At 53.9% G+C, this 17,099-nt stretch overlaps 1 protein-coding gene across 1 annotated transcript; it reads right to left on the bottom strand.

The window, feature by feature from the left end:
* Nucleotides 1-3,398: 3,398 nt before the first annotated feature.
* Nucleotides 3,399-15,515, bottom strand: GRK1 (G protein-coupled receptor kinase 1). The gene is made up of 9 exons (XM_061549896.1): nucleotides 15,162-15,515; nucleotides 11,032-11,445; nucleotides 10,611-10,738; nucleotides 9,947-10,104; nucleotides 9,471-9,554; nucleotides 9,171-9,295; nucleotides 7,694-7,895; nucleotides 6,869-7,029; nucleotides 3,399-3,687 (listed from the first exon to the last, which is right to left on the bottom strand). Exons 1-9 carry the CDS (start codon nucleotides 15,462-15,464, stop codon nucleotides 3,547-3,549), a joined length of 1,716 nt encoding a protein of 571 aa, XP_061405880.1. The 5' UTR covers nucleotides 15,465-15,515; the 3' UTR covers nucleotides 3,399-3,546.
* Nucleotides 15,516-17,099: the final 1,584 nt, after the last annotated feature.

Raw genomic sequence — 17,099 nt, 5'->3', positions numbered from 1 at the left:
ACCAAATTTCTCTTGCGACATAGTTAAACAACAACAACAAAGCTACGATTAATTATATCGCCCTGTAGACATGCCACCGTAGCACCAAAGTTGTTGGCCCAACGTTGGCCTAACAGTTTCCACAGTTCACTGGGTGACTGCGGAAACCCAATACAGATTTAGCGGTTGCACGCTGCACACGCTGAACACGTTCCTATGCTAAGAAAAGCGCTAAATAATTTAAAGACGGAGGGAGAAAAGCTCTTGTCAAGTGCGCATGTGTGTGGGTGTGTTTCCCACGAGCTTATTAGGGCTGCGGTACCTCAAATATTGGCAGAAGTGCGACGTGGCGATCTGAAGTCTGAGACCAGGAAAAGCGCTGCGCAGAGACGATCTCACAAGTGAAATGCTGTGGAAGGGTGGCATCTGTGTGCAGACTGCCCTACATGATATCACCACAGGATTGGAAGGATGCCCTGGTAGGTCCCCCTCTTAAAGAGGGGGGACCGCACGTATTGTAACAACTATAGTAGCATCTCTCTTCTCAGTGTGCCGGGAAAGTTCCTGGCAAGGATTATGTAACATCGCCTTGCCAGGCAATGCAAGAAGCTTCGGGTCTTCTCGGCCACAGTCATGGCCTCCCTTCTCTATGCTTGTGAAACATGGACCCCTCTAATGGAACATCTGCATTCGGTTAGAAACATTCAGGCTGGTATGCCTACGATCCATCCTGCGCTTAACCAGGCTAGATTGTGTGAGGAGCTCATAAACCTTTGAAAGATCTGGACACATTCCCATCAGTGAGCTCTTCCAGCAAGCAAGTCTGTATTGACTGAGTCATGTAGCCCAGATGTCCAAGCAGCTTCTGTTTGGCTGTATAAAGGGGGCTAAACGGGCACGACATGGACTGGAGAAGCGATGGACTGATGCGGTACGGGAGGATCTGGACCTGAGTGGACTTGCCAACGACTGGTACCAGCGGTGTCAAGATTGGCCTCTATGGAGGAGGCTCGTGAAGGACGCTCTGGGCAGTTGGAGGCAGTTTCCCTCCAGCAACAATGGAGGGTAGAGGAGCGACACTCACAACAACGAGCGGAGCGCCGGGTGGCTAAAATGCAGCAAGTTGGCACAGTAGGGGGTACAGGTGATGCATCTACCAGTCTTCTCAGTCAGCCAACCCATGCACCTGGGTCTGTCCCGAGACCTCCTGTCAGCGAGCCTTTGACACCTGAGGTGGCCTCAAAGTGCACCTGGCCTGGCACAGGCGCCATGGTGACGTCACCGTCACTTAGTGGCGAATGGAGGGTATTGGTGTTAGTTTTGGGTTTTCCCACGGGACACCCCGTTACTCAGAGCAGTCTCTCACGCACGACGCGTTTAGCAATCATCAGGCATGTGCGACGTGTTGAGACTTAAAATCGTTTTTTGAAGTGGCCTGAATGGGGGTGAACCCGACAAGGCGGTGGTGGGTGACGGTTGTCACCGAAGCCCTGCTGCGGAAGGTTCTGGATTTGGTGCCAGAGGCGTTTTGTAACACTCCGGGCAGAGTTGTGAAAGGATTTCACGCTGCGGTTTAGGAAAAAAAATGTCCTCCACAGATGCAGCCCAAAACCATTGATGATACGGTCACCTGTACTGACGACTACCTGGACGGTCCACCGTCTGTCTTATATCCATGATGTACTCGGGCTATTATTGCTCGTAACACCTTTATCCTACAAGCAACTATGGCAATTTGATTTTATACGTAGACTTTCACGACTTGATATTATGTATGTTGAACTTCTTTCGCACCATACGTAGCCGACCCTGCTAATCGTAAGTGCATTCATGATTCATAGCTTCTTTAGGATTAGATTGTCGTGTGGATATACTGTCAATTATTTAACTATAGCCCTCCACCAACCCGAACAGAGCCAATCAAATCAAGTTGTCATGTCGGCAATTATGCCAATTGGATTGGTTTTTCAGCAAAACCGGAGGAGTGGAAAAACGAGCTAAATGCTGACAATTTTGCATGACATTTCGCTGAGATTACAACCAGCATATGGCAACTTGGTACAGCAATGGCGTAAGATGACGTAGTTCCATCAAGCCAACGAAAATAAAAGTTTGGTTCTCCCATGTGGTTTTGGTTTGCACTGCGTGTCATTTTACGGTCCAATGTCCAACGTTTTTCTTCACGTACTGGGAGCTTCTTTAGCAACTAAGTGCAGTTCAATTTGGGAAGAAGCTCCAAGCACATGGAACGAAACCCTCGGATACGGCGCCGAACAACGACGACGACACGCGTTGCAACTTGAGAACGCACCGCAGAGAAGCCGTACAGCAGCTCAACCTAGAAAAAACTACGCAGGAGAAGACAAAGAGTTTGTTGACAAGTGTAACGATGCGATTGTTTAGAGGGAGATCGTGCAACCTTGGGTAGTCCATGTGACGACTATCTGAAATCTAATTGGAGGTTGCCATCTCCTTTTCCTAGTATGGGGGGAGCCATTTTTTTGGGGGGGAGCCATTTTTTTTGGACGGCCATTTTTTTAAACAACCGTTTCCTGAAACAATTGCCGGTAACAATTCCCCTAAAACTTGCCATCTAGCCATGGTCTTCGGGCAACATGCAAATGCCGCTTATGAGAGCTCTGACATAAAACATCCTTATGTTTCATTGCAACTGTGATAATTTGCTTAATTGTACATACAACGACGCTGGCAATGTTAACTCGATTAGTTATCCAGGCTGATAATTTAAGCGATTGCTTTATGAAATAATTTAAAACGTCGACGTGTTCTACGCTGACAGCCCATTCCACGCAGGTAAACTACGAATGTGTTCTCAGCCGAATATCACACGTGCGGTAAGTTTTCGTTTAATTACAGCCGCAACACAACACGCGACATCGCCTGGTGACGCTGCCTGTGCTTGCCTCATCGGATAACGCACGCATGTAATGTGTGACGCCATCATCACCATGGTGGGGGGGAGGAGGAGGTTATTTACTGTTTTAAAAATGTTCATCCAGTTTTGGGCCAACCTTGTCAATAATTGGACTAAAGGGGTAGGGGTCCCTAATATCGCGACACAACTTTAAAATACGAATAAAAATACATTTATATTGCATCATGTTTGCGCACATTATAGTTGTGCCCCTTTATGGACAGATGGATGGAACTAATGCCGACAGCCTTCGTTCGAAAGCGTTACAAATGATAAAACTATAAACATGATGCACGTTGACAGGTTGTACCGCGTGTTTGTTCGGTACGATGTCCGACGTTTCAGCAGCATGTGCTGCTGGGAACTTTTTCGGGAAGTAAATTCGGTTTCCAACAAAAGACTGCCCGAAAATTCACAACACATAGGAAATCCGTATCCAGTGGCTGAAGAAGCTCCCAGCACGTGGGGCGAAACGTCGGATGTCGCGCCTAGCAACGTGCGGGATGACCCGACAACCGCGAGAACCTACGCCGGTGGTATCTCTCTAGGAGGCTCTCTAGGAGGGGTAGTACTCAAGATTCTCCAGGAGCTCCTTAAATCTTCCCTCTGAGTGGCCGGGCAGCACCGCGGGCTCACAGCACGGTGCATGTGGAGGAGCGAGCGCCGGCTCCATCCGATGTCGGGACCTTGTCCTTGCAGAGGTCGTCAGGCAGGGAGCCATTGGCCGGCCAAAGGTTTAGCTCCCCGAACACACCCGTCTCGATCATCTCCTCCTGCCAGGGATGGACAATCGGGAGGCACGGAGAGGGGGGAGAGACGGCGGGATGGTCGTAATGTTCGCAATGACGCACCAGTGCGCCCTTCAAAGTCATTGATCCGCACCTAGCACGATTGACTGCGTACAGTGCGAAAGAAGTTCAACATACGTACGTACATGACACCCAAGTATTCCCGCATTGACACGAGTGGCTCAGATATCTGTGTTGAACTGACGCTAAGATCCTGGGTTCAGTCGCCTGTCTCCGACGACTGAACAACAATACCCACTTTGGTTCCGCACTTACGTTCGCTACATTTTATCTCTAGACATTAAAAATATAAGTTTTTACTTCTCGTGTGACGAATATTATTCTCTGTGGCAGGGCAGGTGGGAGAGTGTTATAGTGGCCCCTAGTGTGTGGGCCAGCAGCCACTTGAAGGGATCCCAGAGGTAGCTCTGCGGTATCCACTTTCCGCGGGCCGCCACCAGCGATTCGTGCAATAACGATCGTGGACCCCTGCTTCTTCTTCGAGACAAAACAATACCAAAACCTCTCCCCCCCTGCCCCCCCCCCTGTTTATTGTTTCACTTTCCAAAGCAGGCAGCTGTGCGGCCGAGAGAGCGTGGTGAGCGGCGATCGAGGTGGAGAATGCGAGAGGGAGCGGTGGAGGACAAGGGCTGTCAGCGTGGCCCGTCAGCTGCCACAAGGCCGCGGGTATCAGGTTAGCATCCTTCATCGCCCGCCCGCCCGCCCCTCGCGGACGGTCCGATCGGCACGAGGTTAATTTCTCTTTAACGCTTTCCAACTTAGCTTGAAAGCGTTCGAGCGTCAGCTATGTCCCTCCATCAGTAGCTGGGGGGGAAGGGAGGGCAACCATAACTCACGTAAAGACGATCCAACATGAACAGAACTTTAGAGTGACGTTGCGTTGCTGTGAAAGATGAACCCCATTGGAAACCGGCTGCATTGGGAATATAATTTTTTTGATTTAAACATGCCAACGCATTTGACCCTGATGGCTGTTACCCAAGCAGACTTTTATGCCGCTAATGAAACGCTTCCGAAAGGGTTAAGCACTCCGCGCGTGTGCACGCGCGTTCCTCGCAACGCGTTGAGGCGCCCGTACGGCTTTTGCTGCTGTTTGTGCTATTTGTGTTCAAGTGTGGTTTTCAAGAAGAAGGGATGTTAAACATTGCACGGACGGAGACACATGATTGAGTAACGTAGTGTGTGACGGATCACAGCAGGGTACACAACAAGATTGTAGAGGTGTCAGGGGAAGGGAACCCACCAATAGGAGGGTTAGTGGGACGGTGACAGGAGAAGGGGGAGGGGTAATCGAGGAGATATAAGGGGAGAACGGGCGGGAAGAAGGGGCTTTTGGCGGGAACGAGATTGGGACGGCTGGGGACAGGTGTGGATGGGAGAAAATTATTAAAAGACGAACCCCCTGCAACCTTGTGTCGGCTCTCCTTTACAAGATCGTCAATTAGAGTAAGTAAAGAACGGTAGGGTTAGATTTCTTGAACGTGCAATGAGAAAACACGAGAGTGAACGTCAATTTTGACTGTGAACATTCTAGGGGCAGCAAAAAGTGTCACGGGAAAGAGAGGGAGAACTAACAGAGAGTGGCTTGGCCACACAAGAGATTGGTGCCAGAAAGATGTGCGCACTGCTTGAGCACATTAGCACCACCAGACAGAGAGGGGAGTGGAAACAAATGACGACATGTGCAGTGGTCACTCATGGGCTACCTGCCCATGGATCGTGATGATGATGATGACAGCAAGAGATTTAAGTTATAGAAGCAATCCGAACAATTGGATGCAACTGGGAGAAGTTGTTGAGTCAATATCATGGACAGAGAAGGGGGGAGGCCGCGATTGAGGACATCTTTGAGAGAGGCCACGGCGCACGGAGGGCGGGTTTATGATTGTGTTGTTCCTTGTTGCTCCTTTCAACAACTACCCCTCCTCGAGTATCCACGCTGTCAGACAAGTTTATTTCCAGGCGGTTTGAATGCGACAGCAGCCAACCCCTCCGTTAACCACTCCCACCTGTTCTCCCAACTGTCACCATAACTACACTTTTAATAACAACCCCACTCTTTGTTTAAACCGCCGTCAGACCATGTACAATTTATAATATAATTGTTGAGCAGCCTGGAATGATGAGGCGCTATATGAATCTATGTAAGAAGATAAGATAAGTCACGAGTGATTTGGATAAAGCGCTGTACGCGCAGCCTGTAATTGTAACTTGCGGCCTACGCGTTTGTATGCATGTATGTTGAACCTCTTTGCACTGTACGTAGCCAACCGTGCTAATCGGAGGTACGGGGGAAGGACAACAAACTAAACAGAAAAAGCAGTGCTAAAGGAATTAATCTTCAATCTAGACGATTTAAAAGTGCATAACTCCAGTGGCTTCCAAATATCGTAAGGAAGTCTTCCAGACAGCCGCAGAAGCACATCTGAAAGCTTGCGATGCAGTGGCCATCTTTGTTCTATGGTTAGCCAAAAAAAATATCTATACAAGAAGATAAGTCACGAGTGATTTTAATAAATGCTGTAAGCGCAGCCTGTCATTCTAACTCGCGGCCTACACGTTTAATGGCAACCTCGCAGGGTGCGCCACGGTGGTGAGATGCTAATGACCTTCCGACCCTGACACCTGTATATTTTGAGTTTGCGAATTCTCCCCGTGATTGCGTCGATTTTTCTCCGGATCCTCCAGTTTCCCCCCCCACATTTAGAGTCAACATGCATTTAAAGAATTTGGCTGCTATAAATGTCCACATGATGATAAACCACTTCGTTGAACTATCACTTGTGGCCAGGTCGCCTCTGAAAAAGAGTGAAATAGCTCAGTGAGCCTTACCTGGTAAAATAAAAAAAATAGTTAAAATAGTTTAGTTTACATGATCGTTTCCGTGATGAACACTGCCATTCGACTGCAAAGCTCATGTGAGCTGCGGTCGAAGCGCTCCTTCACCGCGTACACTCGAGCTGTGCAGGGAGATTGCGACGCGAACCGTCTCGCATCATATTAAAATATCCCCGAGCATGCCTCTTGTCCCGCAATGGCCGGTGATGCCCTTCCCCGGCACCTCCCATTAGCACGGTTGGCTACACACGGCGTGAAAGAAGTCCAACGTCGATGGCGGTGGCGCCGACTGTCGCCGGAGGCGCACCTGCCAGGGGATGGGGATACTGCCCGTCGAGAAGGAGTCGTAGAAGGCCTTGTCCTCCTCCACGAGGTTCACGCCCCTCACGGAGGAGAACGCCCCCACCTCGTCCACGTCCTTGGCGTACACCGTCTTGGAGTCCGGCACAAACGGCGGCTCCAGGAGCCCTGGGGGAGGGCGGTGAGCGAGGGGCAGCGAGCGAGGGGCAGCGAGTGAGGGGCATCGGGGGACATTGGGGAGCGGGGGGCGGGGGGTGCAAGGGCGAAGGGAAACGTGAAATGTGTATGCGTGTGAGGGCCAGTAGGCAGTGATTATAAAAAGGTAGTGTCCACCAATGTTTAGTGAAAATGCCCAAATGGGTGTCAGGTCGCTATGGCAGCTGCCTACTGAAGGCTATGGGAAGCTGTAGGATGCTGTGGAGGAGCTCAGGCAGCAAGGCTGTATTGGGGGAGGCTATGCGACGAGGCTGTGGTCAGCTGGACTGGCCAGGTGGCTCAGAGCAACAGCGAGCGACTCCCAATCGGAAAGTCGCGACCGTATGACTCGGCGATCCCTGCACTACGAACACGGCGAGCCGAATACATGTCCCGCTGTCGGCCGTCATCGGTGATGAATATTTGAACTGGTCCTGGGGCGTCCCTCCCCTAGGTCGGCTCAGCCTCAAATTAATAGATTATCCTGTGCGGCGGCCGGCGGCGTGGCGCCGACCACACCACCGCGCCGGCATTACGCTGGTGCCACTTCGCCAAGAGCGCTTGCCCACAATGGCCCGTGAAGATGCGGCACAGCGAGTGACTTTGTCCCCGTGACGACTGGGCGGGCCCAGCGTACCGGCCTGCAGGCGGCCCCAGTTGATGGAGGCGAACAAGCCGTGCTTCTTGAGCTCGCCGCAGGAGCCGTCGCGGAAGCCGAGGCGCTCCGCGGGGTCCTTGGCCAGCAGCGCCTCGCACGTCGCACGGCAGTCGGCGCTGAAGCGCTCCGAGTAGCTGGCGCTGTCCTGCAGGATCCGCCGCTTCACCTCCTTGTTCTCCACCTCGTCGCCGCCCAGGGGACAACAGCCAGAGCGTTGAGTCGAGGGGGCCCGGCTTTACGACGGAATGTATTTATCAACAATCAACTGGATCAATCAACTTCAAGGACAGTGCATACATTATCAGAGTTTTGTTTTTTGTTTGCATTACGACTGCAGGTATTGTGGTCTATGCAAACATGACTCCTTGTAAAAAAAAGTGTCAGTTTTGTTGCCAGATAAAAGGGTAAAAAACAATTATCATGTATTTTTCGATTTAAAGCTTTCGTGACTGCAGGGATTCATCTTCTTGGTTCTTTCGGTAAAGTCACGTGACTTTACCGAAAGAACCAAGAAGAATTATCATGTATTTATCAGTTTTCCATTGCCCGCAGACACCACCGCCGGTGGAAGAGGGCCTCCATCGGAGGCAGGACGCCACGGTGGCGAGATGTTGACTACCTCGCTTCTTATACAGGAGGCCGTGGATGCAATCCCGACCCGTGACGCCTGCTGTATATTTGTAGTTGGCGTGTTCAATCTCCCCATGGTCGTGTGGATTTTTCTCCGAGTCCTCCGGTTTTCCCCTCCACATTTACATTTCCACGTGATCCATTTGTGGCCAAGTCGCTTCTAAAAAAGAGCTATATAGCTCAGTGGGCCTTACCTGGTAATATAAAAAAATAAATTGTTCTGGAGGGTATTTGGCCTACTCTTCCACCTCGTCGTGACGAGAGGACACAGCTGGAACAATTAGGTCGGCAATGACCATTTGCAGGTCGGTGCCTGCTACATACATCTTACACCACACAGGGGCAGCTGCCACTGGGGGGGGGTCCCCTTGGCTATATGGCAGCAGGGCATTGGAATGGTTGAGATGAGATGTCATGTAAGGCTCTTGGCCTTTAAATGAAAATCCTAACCGTTAAGTTACTTTTAATGAACTATAAAGTAGAGTGTCCCCCCCACACGTCCCGCATATCCCCGTGCGTCCCTCCCTCTCCCTGTGCATCCCTGTGTCCCCACACATCCCTCCTTGGTACGGTATGTCCCCACATGTCCCCCGCTTGTCCCCATGTGTCCCATTGAGTCCCCACGTGTCACAACGTGTCCCTATTGCGTCCCTCCGCGTGTCCCCATTGTGTCCCCACGTGTCCCCACGTGTCCCCACATGTTCCCATTGTGTCTCCGCGTGTCCCCATTGTGTCCCCACGTGTCCCCACTTGTCCCCGCTTGACCCCTTGTGCCCCACTGAGTCTCCGCGTGCATCCCTATTGCGTCCCCCCGCGTTTTGAGCACCTTCTCCCCGCGGTAGCGGAACGGCCCCTTAGCCTGGATCATCTCGTAGATGGTGACGCCGAGGGTGAAGTAGTCGACCGAGTAGTCGTACGGCTCGCCCTTCAGCAGCTCCGGCGCCATGAAGCCTGGAAACGCACAGACGGACGGACGCACGCGCAATGACCACGCGCGTACGCACGCACGCACGAACGGCTCCTCATGTGTCGTGATACGGCGCCAGCGAGCGGCGCAATCGCCGTGCGGAACGAGGTGAAGGGAGCAGAGTTTACGAAGAGAAGCGAGCGGAGAGGTTTGCCGCACCCGGTGTCCCGGCGTAGCCTTTGGTCTTGTCCTGTCCCTCCTTCATCTCGATAGCGAGACCCAGGTCGGAGAGTCTCACGTGGCCTGCGGACACGCGCAGCGCGGGCTGTTAGCGAGGAACCTCTTGGTGTTGTTCACAGACGGCTGAGAATACGGCAGGGATTTCCGCAGTGCAATGCCTCACGATGATGCGGTGCAATATTAGTTTTCAGCGCATTGCTATTATTATTATTGCACAATCAGTTTTGCATTTGTATTCTTCAGTTCACGTGCCTTTGATGAACAAATAATGATTTGCGTCAAAGTTATTTCATGGGAGCAGACAAAGGAAGTGGACACGTGGACGACTACATGGGCGCGTGGATACGAGTAGGACGCGTTGGACAGGTAGCGTGGTGGAAGGACGGGCGAGTGGCTCGCGAGTGGACGGGTGGACACGCGGAGGAGCGGGGCCGGCAGGGTGGACGCGGTGTCACCCATGTCGTCGAGCAGCACGTTCTCGGGCTTGAGATCGCGGTAGACGATGCGGTGCTGGTGGAGGTGCTCGAGGCCGCACACGATCTGCGCCGCGTAGAAGAGGGAGCGCGCCTCCGGGAAGCCCTGGTTGGCGTCGTCCACATCGTAGATGTGGAACCTGCTTCGGAGACACCGCCACGCAGCACCACCACCGTCATGCACCACCAACACAGCACCACCACCACCACACAGCACCGCCACGCACCACCACGCACCACCACGCAGCACCACCACAACATGATCTCAGAAAACCACCCCAGAAGAAAGCGACTCCAGAAGATGACCCTGGGAGATGAAGCCGTGATATAGACGACGACCCTGGAAGGTGACCCTGCAACACGGACTCGTGTAATCCGCGACGTTTCCGGCATCGCCAAAACGTCTCCTATCATCTATTTTAGCGCAAAATGCCTTGGAGAAGACCCGTTGCCCGAACCGTCGCCTATAAGATGTTTTTTTCCTTTCAATGCCGCGGTGTTATTGGCGAAACGTGTTGAGTCTTTTCTCTCGCAATGACACGAACGACAATAGTTGTCCGGGCGAGCTCCGGTTGTTCTCGGAAGACAAGAGGCATCGTCTCCTCGTGGCGCGCCCCGACTCGCGAGCGGGCTAAGATGCCATCACCTGAGGTCTCCGCCGTTCATGATGGTCATGACGAGGCAGAGCTCCAGCTTGCTCTGGAAGGCGTAGGAGAGCGACACGATGAAGCGGCTGTGCACCTTCTCCAGGATCACCTTCTCCACGATCGCGCCCTGCGGCGAGAGGCGGCACGACGGCGAGCCGCGCCGACACACGCGAGAGTGCACACCGCGTCTGTGGCAAGCGCATCTCCCAAGCAACCGAATCTTTGTGTCCTAGCATCTCTCGCTGTAGATTTGGAGTTCTCTCCCCATTTGGTCGCGTGGAGTTTTATCTGGCTGTCATATCCTCGACATTGGCATTCAGCTCCTGAACCACATTGCTGCTACCGACATACACGAGAATAGAATAGAATCATCGCAATCGCCACCACCACCATCATCATCGTCATCCACCACCTCCTCACCTCATAGCCTCCCCTCTTCTTCAGCCGCTTCTTGTTGAGCTTCTTGTTGGCGTACAGCTTGCCCGTCGCCTTCGCCTGGCAGGCGCACACCTCGCCGAAGCCGCCCTTCCCGAGCACGCGGAAGTCGGAGAACCACTCCTCGCCCATGGGCTGCATCTCGAGCCACTTGAACTGCAGGTAGCGCAGGTAGCGCGGGCTCTCCACGTACTCGGCGAGGCTGCGTGACTGCAAGAACTCCGTCGTCTCCGCCAGGGCCTCGGCGAAGGAGCCGCGGGCCCGGGCAGCCTCCATGGCCGCGGCGCTCAGGAAGGAGCAGAACGAGGCGGGCTTCTTGTCGTCCATGTGCTCTGCGATGATCTTCTGGCCCTTCTTGGGCTTCTCCGACTCCTCGCTCGTGTCCAGGTCCTCGCAAGCCTGGCGGCGACGAGTCATCGTAGTAATGATGATGATGATAGTCGTCACCGTCATTTTTAACGTCAGTATCAACGTCATTGTTACCGTCATCATAGTTGCCAACATTGTCACGTTCGTCGTCGTCATCACCATCATACGTCCTTTGGCTTCAGTGAAAGATGAGCCGCACCGGCTTCACCAACGTGCACTGACCAGCGTGGGAAGGTATGATCAAATAACCACCTTGACACAACGTGGACTGACAAAAGAGGCTGGAAGACAATCGTTGGGGGGGGGGCAGGTGGTGGGGGGGAAGAGTGGTGGGATTGTGGTTAGTGCACCGGGTTATATGAACCCGGTCCATTTCTGGCCACGGCTAACGTCAGCGGCGAGTGACATCAGAACTGATCCCCCACCCCCCCGCCCCCATCCTATCTACCCAAGCACCACCATCCACCAACTCACAGTGAGCGGCCAGGTGAAAGTGTGGTCAAACGACCGCATATGACCTACGCGGCGCGGGGAGGGAGGCCTTCATCCGGCAGTGACCATGGTGCTGCCGACCAAGTGAACAGATCGAGAGCGCTCGTGTTGGCATCGCCGCTGCTGGTGGCACCGACGCCGCCGTGGGCCCATTGGGGGGGGGGGGCGGAGGGGCCCCCTAAGGGCGCGTGGGGAATTAATGATGAGAGCGACCGAAGCTGATTGTGGCTAAACCAATTTGGCCGACTCAGCAGAAGATCTGCAATTACCCCTAGGCGGGTGGACGCAAGCGGTCTTCAATTCAGTTCACGGGGGGGGGGGGGGGGAGGGGGGAGGTTAATTGCCTTGAGTGATTATTACTCGCGAGTTCCATGCTCCACATACTCGGGTAGAGCTAAAGTCCCAGCCCTCTGCAGTCACTCTAAACTACTGAAATATGTTTGTATTTTACCGAGTAAGGCCCACTAAGCTAGCTATTTTTCAGAAGCGACCTGGCTATCACAAATAATAGCTCAACGAAGTGGCTTATCACGTGGAAATGTATTGCAGCCAAATACTCTGAACGCGTGATGTTGATTGTAAATGTGAAGGGGCAAAAACGGTAGAACCCGAAGAAAAGTCCACTCGACCATGGGGAGAGAGACACCGCAAACTCCAAATATACAGCAGCAGGCGTGAGGGTCAGGATCGAACTCATGCCCTGCTGTATACCAGGCGAGGTAGTTAACATCTCCTAGCCACCGCAGCACCCTCGCTCACACGCACTGCCGGCAGAGAGAGCCTCCGCTACCTGATGTACAGAGACCCCCTCTCCCTCTCGAGAGAGCCCTCTCTCCGAGAGAGGCCAATCTCAGCAAGGCCACCCAATGTCCCGGTTTGTCTCTTGTTCCAGAACGGCTGTCCTGGTGCCCCCCCCCCTCCGTGCCCCCCCCCTCCGTGCCCCCCAGACCCGGAATGTATCTTTGTATGTATGTTGATCCTCTTTCGCACCGTACGTATCCAAACCGTGCTAAAATCGGAAGCATGGGACACCCTCAACCAATAAGAGTACGAGAGCTCAAAAGTGGGCAAGGAGGCATGGAGAGGTGCACGCATGGAATCGCATTGAGAGACCGAACCTGCGTAGCCCTCATCATCATCGTCAGCCATGGTCAATCCACTGCTGGATGAGAGCAATTCCCCACCCCCAATCCACCACCGCCACCTTCCACGACCCTGCGATGTCGCAATCCACTTGGCACACAAACTGATGTCACCACTTCATCTCCTCTCGGGCGCGTTCCGTTCCTGGGCCGCTGACCCACTCACTGTTCCCTGCTGGCTAGAAGCCTTGCAAGAGGCGGTAGTACCCGCGCTTTACCCCACCGCACGTGTCCCTGCCCATCGATCGGCTACGGGCAGAACTGGCGAAGTCGTTGTCATCGGCCACGACCAATCGACTGCCGGGGCGAAAGCCTCCCGTAGGCTGCAACCACCGCCTCGCGTGACGATCCTGCGACGATCGACTCACCATCCTCGTGGCCAAACAGGACGAGGATGCCCGAGGCAGCCGCGCCGGGCGCTTGCGGTGGGCCAAGGTGCAGGCGCACCGCCTGCGCACCCGCTAGACAATAGCCACTCGGCTTGCAACACGGGGGCCTTAATCTTGTTTCCCCTAACTGCTTGATGGCCGATGGTAAGCCAGCGGTGGCAGCAGCAGCAGCTCACTGCCAGCGTGTTGATCTAATTAGAATCTGGGTCTGCACATCCACAAGCTTCTGATCTCTTCTTGACCTAAAAATTCATCCTGCCCGCGCCGACAGAGATGGGCACAAGCGGTGAGCTGTATAGTATAATCAGATCGCCTGTACGCATGTACATATGCACCTGTGTGTGTGTGCGTGTGCATGTGAGTCTGCCGGTGAGACACTCAAAGTCGAAACGGATCGGCTTGTCGTGATGGAGATCATGCACTATCGAAAGTCCTTGGAGCTCACGGGATGTGTAGACAAATGCCGATCAACTCCCCACTGTAGAAAATTAAGATAATAAGATTGTAGCAGTGGCCCTTTGCTGATCCACTGCTGGATGAGGGCCTCATAATGTTTCGGTCTGGGACAGGTTTGACCATTCCTCACGTACATGGTCAGTGGGGATTGGCGAAGGGGCAGGGCCCAGGACTCTGTTCCGATATCACTCGCAACTGATGGTAATCGAACTTTGGATCGCCTGCAGACATATAGTGCAATGCGCTAACCGCTGTGCCAATACTCATCCACCCCATGCAAATGTTACACGTGACACGCACGCCCGGCACACCACATCCATGATACCTCTCGATATACGTGGCTAGTAATTGTTTATGAAGTTGTACGTTAACTATTATAATAGATCACGTCCAACTTCATCCAGTCGGCTGCAGGCAGCGACGCGGACGAACATTCTAATGTGTGTACGTAGGACAGTACTCGGCTTACGAACCTAATTCGTTCCTGAGACCCATTTGTAAGTCGAACGGCTCGTAAGTCGGAACACAATAATACACTGTATTTAAATGCCCACCCACACACAGACGGGAGCACGCGCACACACAAAGACAAAGACGCACACACACCTCAACGACAACGATCGGCCGTATAGCCTTAACAGGCTGTTGGGGCAAGTGCTGTTAGCGAGTAGCACCTATGATGGCCGGCACGGCACACGAGGGGGTGGGTGGCCAGCACCACGCCCGACCGCCTTTGTGATGATGTTGTAACACCGCACTAGGTACTCATTTGAGTCGAGCGAGGTAGGCTCTGGACCGGTTCAGATCGTCGTCACTGGTGTTGTCTGTGAGCCACTTTCCCAGCAGAGCACGTGAACCGCTACACTATCGCTCCCAACACACTCACGTTCACTTGTGCGTGCACACTCCCAGCGCGAGGGACGACTCATCACATCTTGCGGAGGGTCGCTCCTCTGAACAAAATAGTTCCACGGTTCAGTTTGCAATTGCGAGTTCGCGTTTCAAGTCAATGTTCTTTTTATATTTCATGGAAGCCGGTTCGTAAGTACGGGTGTTCGTAAGTCGGAAGTTCATAAGGCGAGGACTGCCTGGAAATTGAATATTTCTCTCACCGTAGGTAGCCACCCGTGCTAATCGGTGAGCAATCAGACTGCTATGGCGCCGGTGACAAACTAAGCGCCCGAACCGAGAGCGGTGCGGGTCAAACAAAAACAACAACAACAACCAACTCGCACAAAATCCACCCGCTCAGAGACAACCCCCGCACCTGGAGGAGCTCTCCGGCAGGCCGGAACTCCGCGTGCGTCTCGAGAAACTGGCGGAAGAGGTGGCGGCCGATGGGCTCGAGGTGGCAGACTTGCTCGAAGGAGGGCAGCGTGGGTTCCGTGGCCGAGGGGTGGAGCGCCACGACACGTGCCCGCACCTCGTCCAGACGCAGCACGTGGGGCAGCTTGAGGCGCGCGCGCACCTTGCGGTCGCGGCCGCCGCCGCCGCCGCCTCCGTCCGTGTCGCCGCGCGCCGCCACGTACGCCGAGTTGGCCACCACCGTCTCGAGGCCGCCGATGTCCATGGTGGTAGGCCGGGGCTAGGAGGACGACGACGACGGTGAGGAGGAGGTGGAGGATGACGAGGTGGAGGAGGAGGAGGCCCTGCGTTGCACGGAAGAGAGAGAGAGCGCATGGTACGCGCGCACATAGTGTGTGTGTGGTGCAATGGTCAGCGCGCTGCGCTACGAACCAGGCGACCAGAGTTCGATTCCTGCTCACGGCCAACACCGGTGACGATGATCTAAACGGGTCCTGGGTCTCCCCTAGGTTGCCTAGAAAATTAGTACCTGGTGAGATGTGTAAGCATCGCCACTAGAGAGACAAAGGCGGCCGGGCGTGGCGTTGCCCACCCACCCCCCTCGTGTACCTTGCTGGCCTGCATATGTGCTCGCTAACAGCACTTGCCCCAAAGGTCCATTAAGGCTCTCCGGGTGATCTTTGTCAATGTGGATAGGTCCCATAATCGGTAATCTCCTCCAGCAGGTAGAGAGAGGAAGCTGCGCTGGCTGGCTCATGTTGGCCGCATGCCAAGCCACCGCATGTCCCAAGCAGCTTCTGTTTGGCCCGAAATAGGGGGCTAAACGGGCGAGGCACGGACTACAGAAAAGATGGACTGATGTGGTACAGGAAGAGGTGGAGCTGAGTGGACTTGCAGACGACTGGTACCAGCGGTGTCAAGATTGGCCTGTGTGGAGGAGGCTCGCGAAGGACGCTGCTGCTTGGCAGTTTCAGGCTGTGATCATCCAGAACAGGCCGTGCAACGTATAACGACGCAATGCCCGATCCACAAATATGAAGGAGACATCACAGCGATGATACACACTGCTACACTCCTGACGCTTAACCACCTGAACGAATGTGAAATTGAAGCTTTTGCTCTGCATTTACATCAGCCATACGAAAGCAGAAGAAGTGCCAGGCTAGGTGCACCTCGAGGCTACTTGCGAGTTGGAGGCTGCTGCCCTCCCAACAACAGCGGAGGGCAGAAGAGAGACGCTCACAACAGCAAGCAGAGCGCACCGGCGGCTAAAACGCAGAAGGTTGTTAGAGCGCGGGGGGGAACGGGTGGCCCGTCTGGCAGTCTCTGTCAACCCGTGGCGTCCCTGGGTCTGTCCCGTGACCTGTCGTTGAACGGCTACGAGGTCCACCTAGCCTGGCACAAGCGCCGTGGTAACGTCACCCGCCGCTTAGTGGCGAACGGTGGCCGTTGATCAGTGGGGGAGCGGTGGCGCAGTGTGTTAGCACAATAGCACATTGCGTTAGGAACATTACGATTCTATTTCGATTCCCGCTCACGGCCGCCAACACCATTGACGACTATCTGAATCAGTCCGAGGCATCCCCTAGAACGACTCAGCCTCAAATGCCTACCTGGTGCGGTGTGTAAACATCGGCACTGGAGAGACAAAGGCAGCCGGGCATGGTGCTGAACACACCACCGCTCTCGTGCGGCCGCTATGCCGGCCTACATAGGTCCTCGCTGACAGCACTTGCCACAACAGACTGCTAAGGGCTATACGGGGGATCTTTGTCTCCTTTGTGTGTGTCAGCGTGTTTGTATAATTGTGCCTAAGCGTGTGAACCGCTATAGCTGATTATAGCACGTGTGTGTGTGTCACTGTATCGGATTAGAGCACGTGTCTCTCATAAGCGTGCGT

This window comes from Lethenteron reissneri, chromosome 2, assembly GCF_015708825.2.
Source record: "Lethenteron reissneri isolate LAM-NWPU_2019-01 chromosome 2, ASM1570882v1, whole genome shotgun sequence".
Taxonomy (NCBI): domain Eukaryota; kingdom Metazoa; phylum Chordata; class Hyperoartia; order Petromyzontiformes; family Petromyzontidae; genus Lethenteron; species Lethenteron reissneri.
This window is presented reverse-complemented; position numbering and strand designations above follow the sequence as displayed.

Bases quoted from the DNA above. Each gene is read 5' to 3' on its own strand.
- GRK1 (XM_061549896.1), bottom strand. From the start codon at position 15,464: ATGGACATCGGCGGCCTCGAGACGGTGGTGGCCAACTCGGCGTACGTG. The intron at 11,446-15,161 runs GTGCGGGGGTTG...CGTCGCCGCCAG, and splicing joins CTGCCGGAGAGCTCCTCCAG to GCTTGCGAGGACCTGGACAC. The intron at 10,739-11,031 runs GTGAGGAGGTGG...CTCTCGCCGCAG, and splicing joins AGAAGAGGGGAGGCTATGAG to GGCGCGATCGTGGAGAAGGT.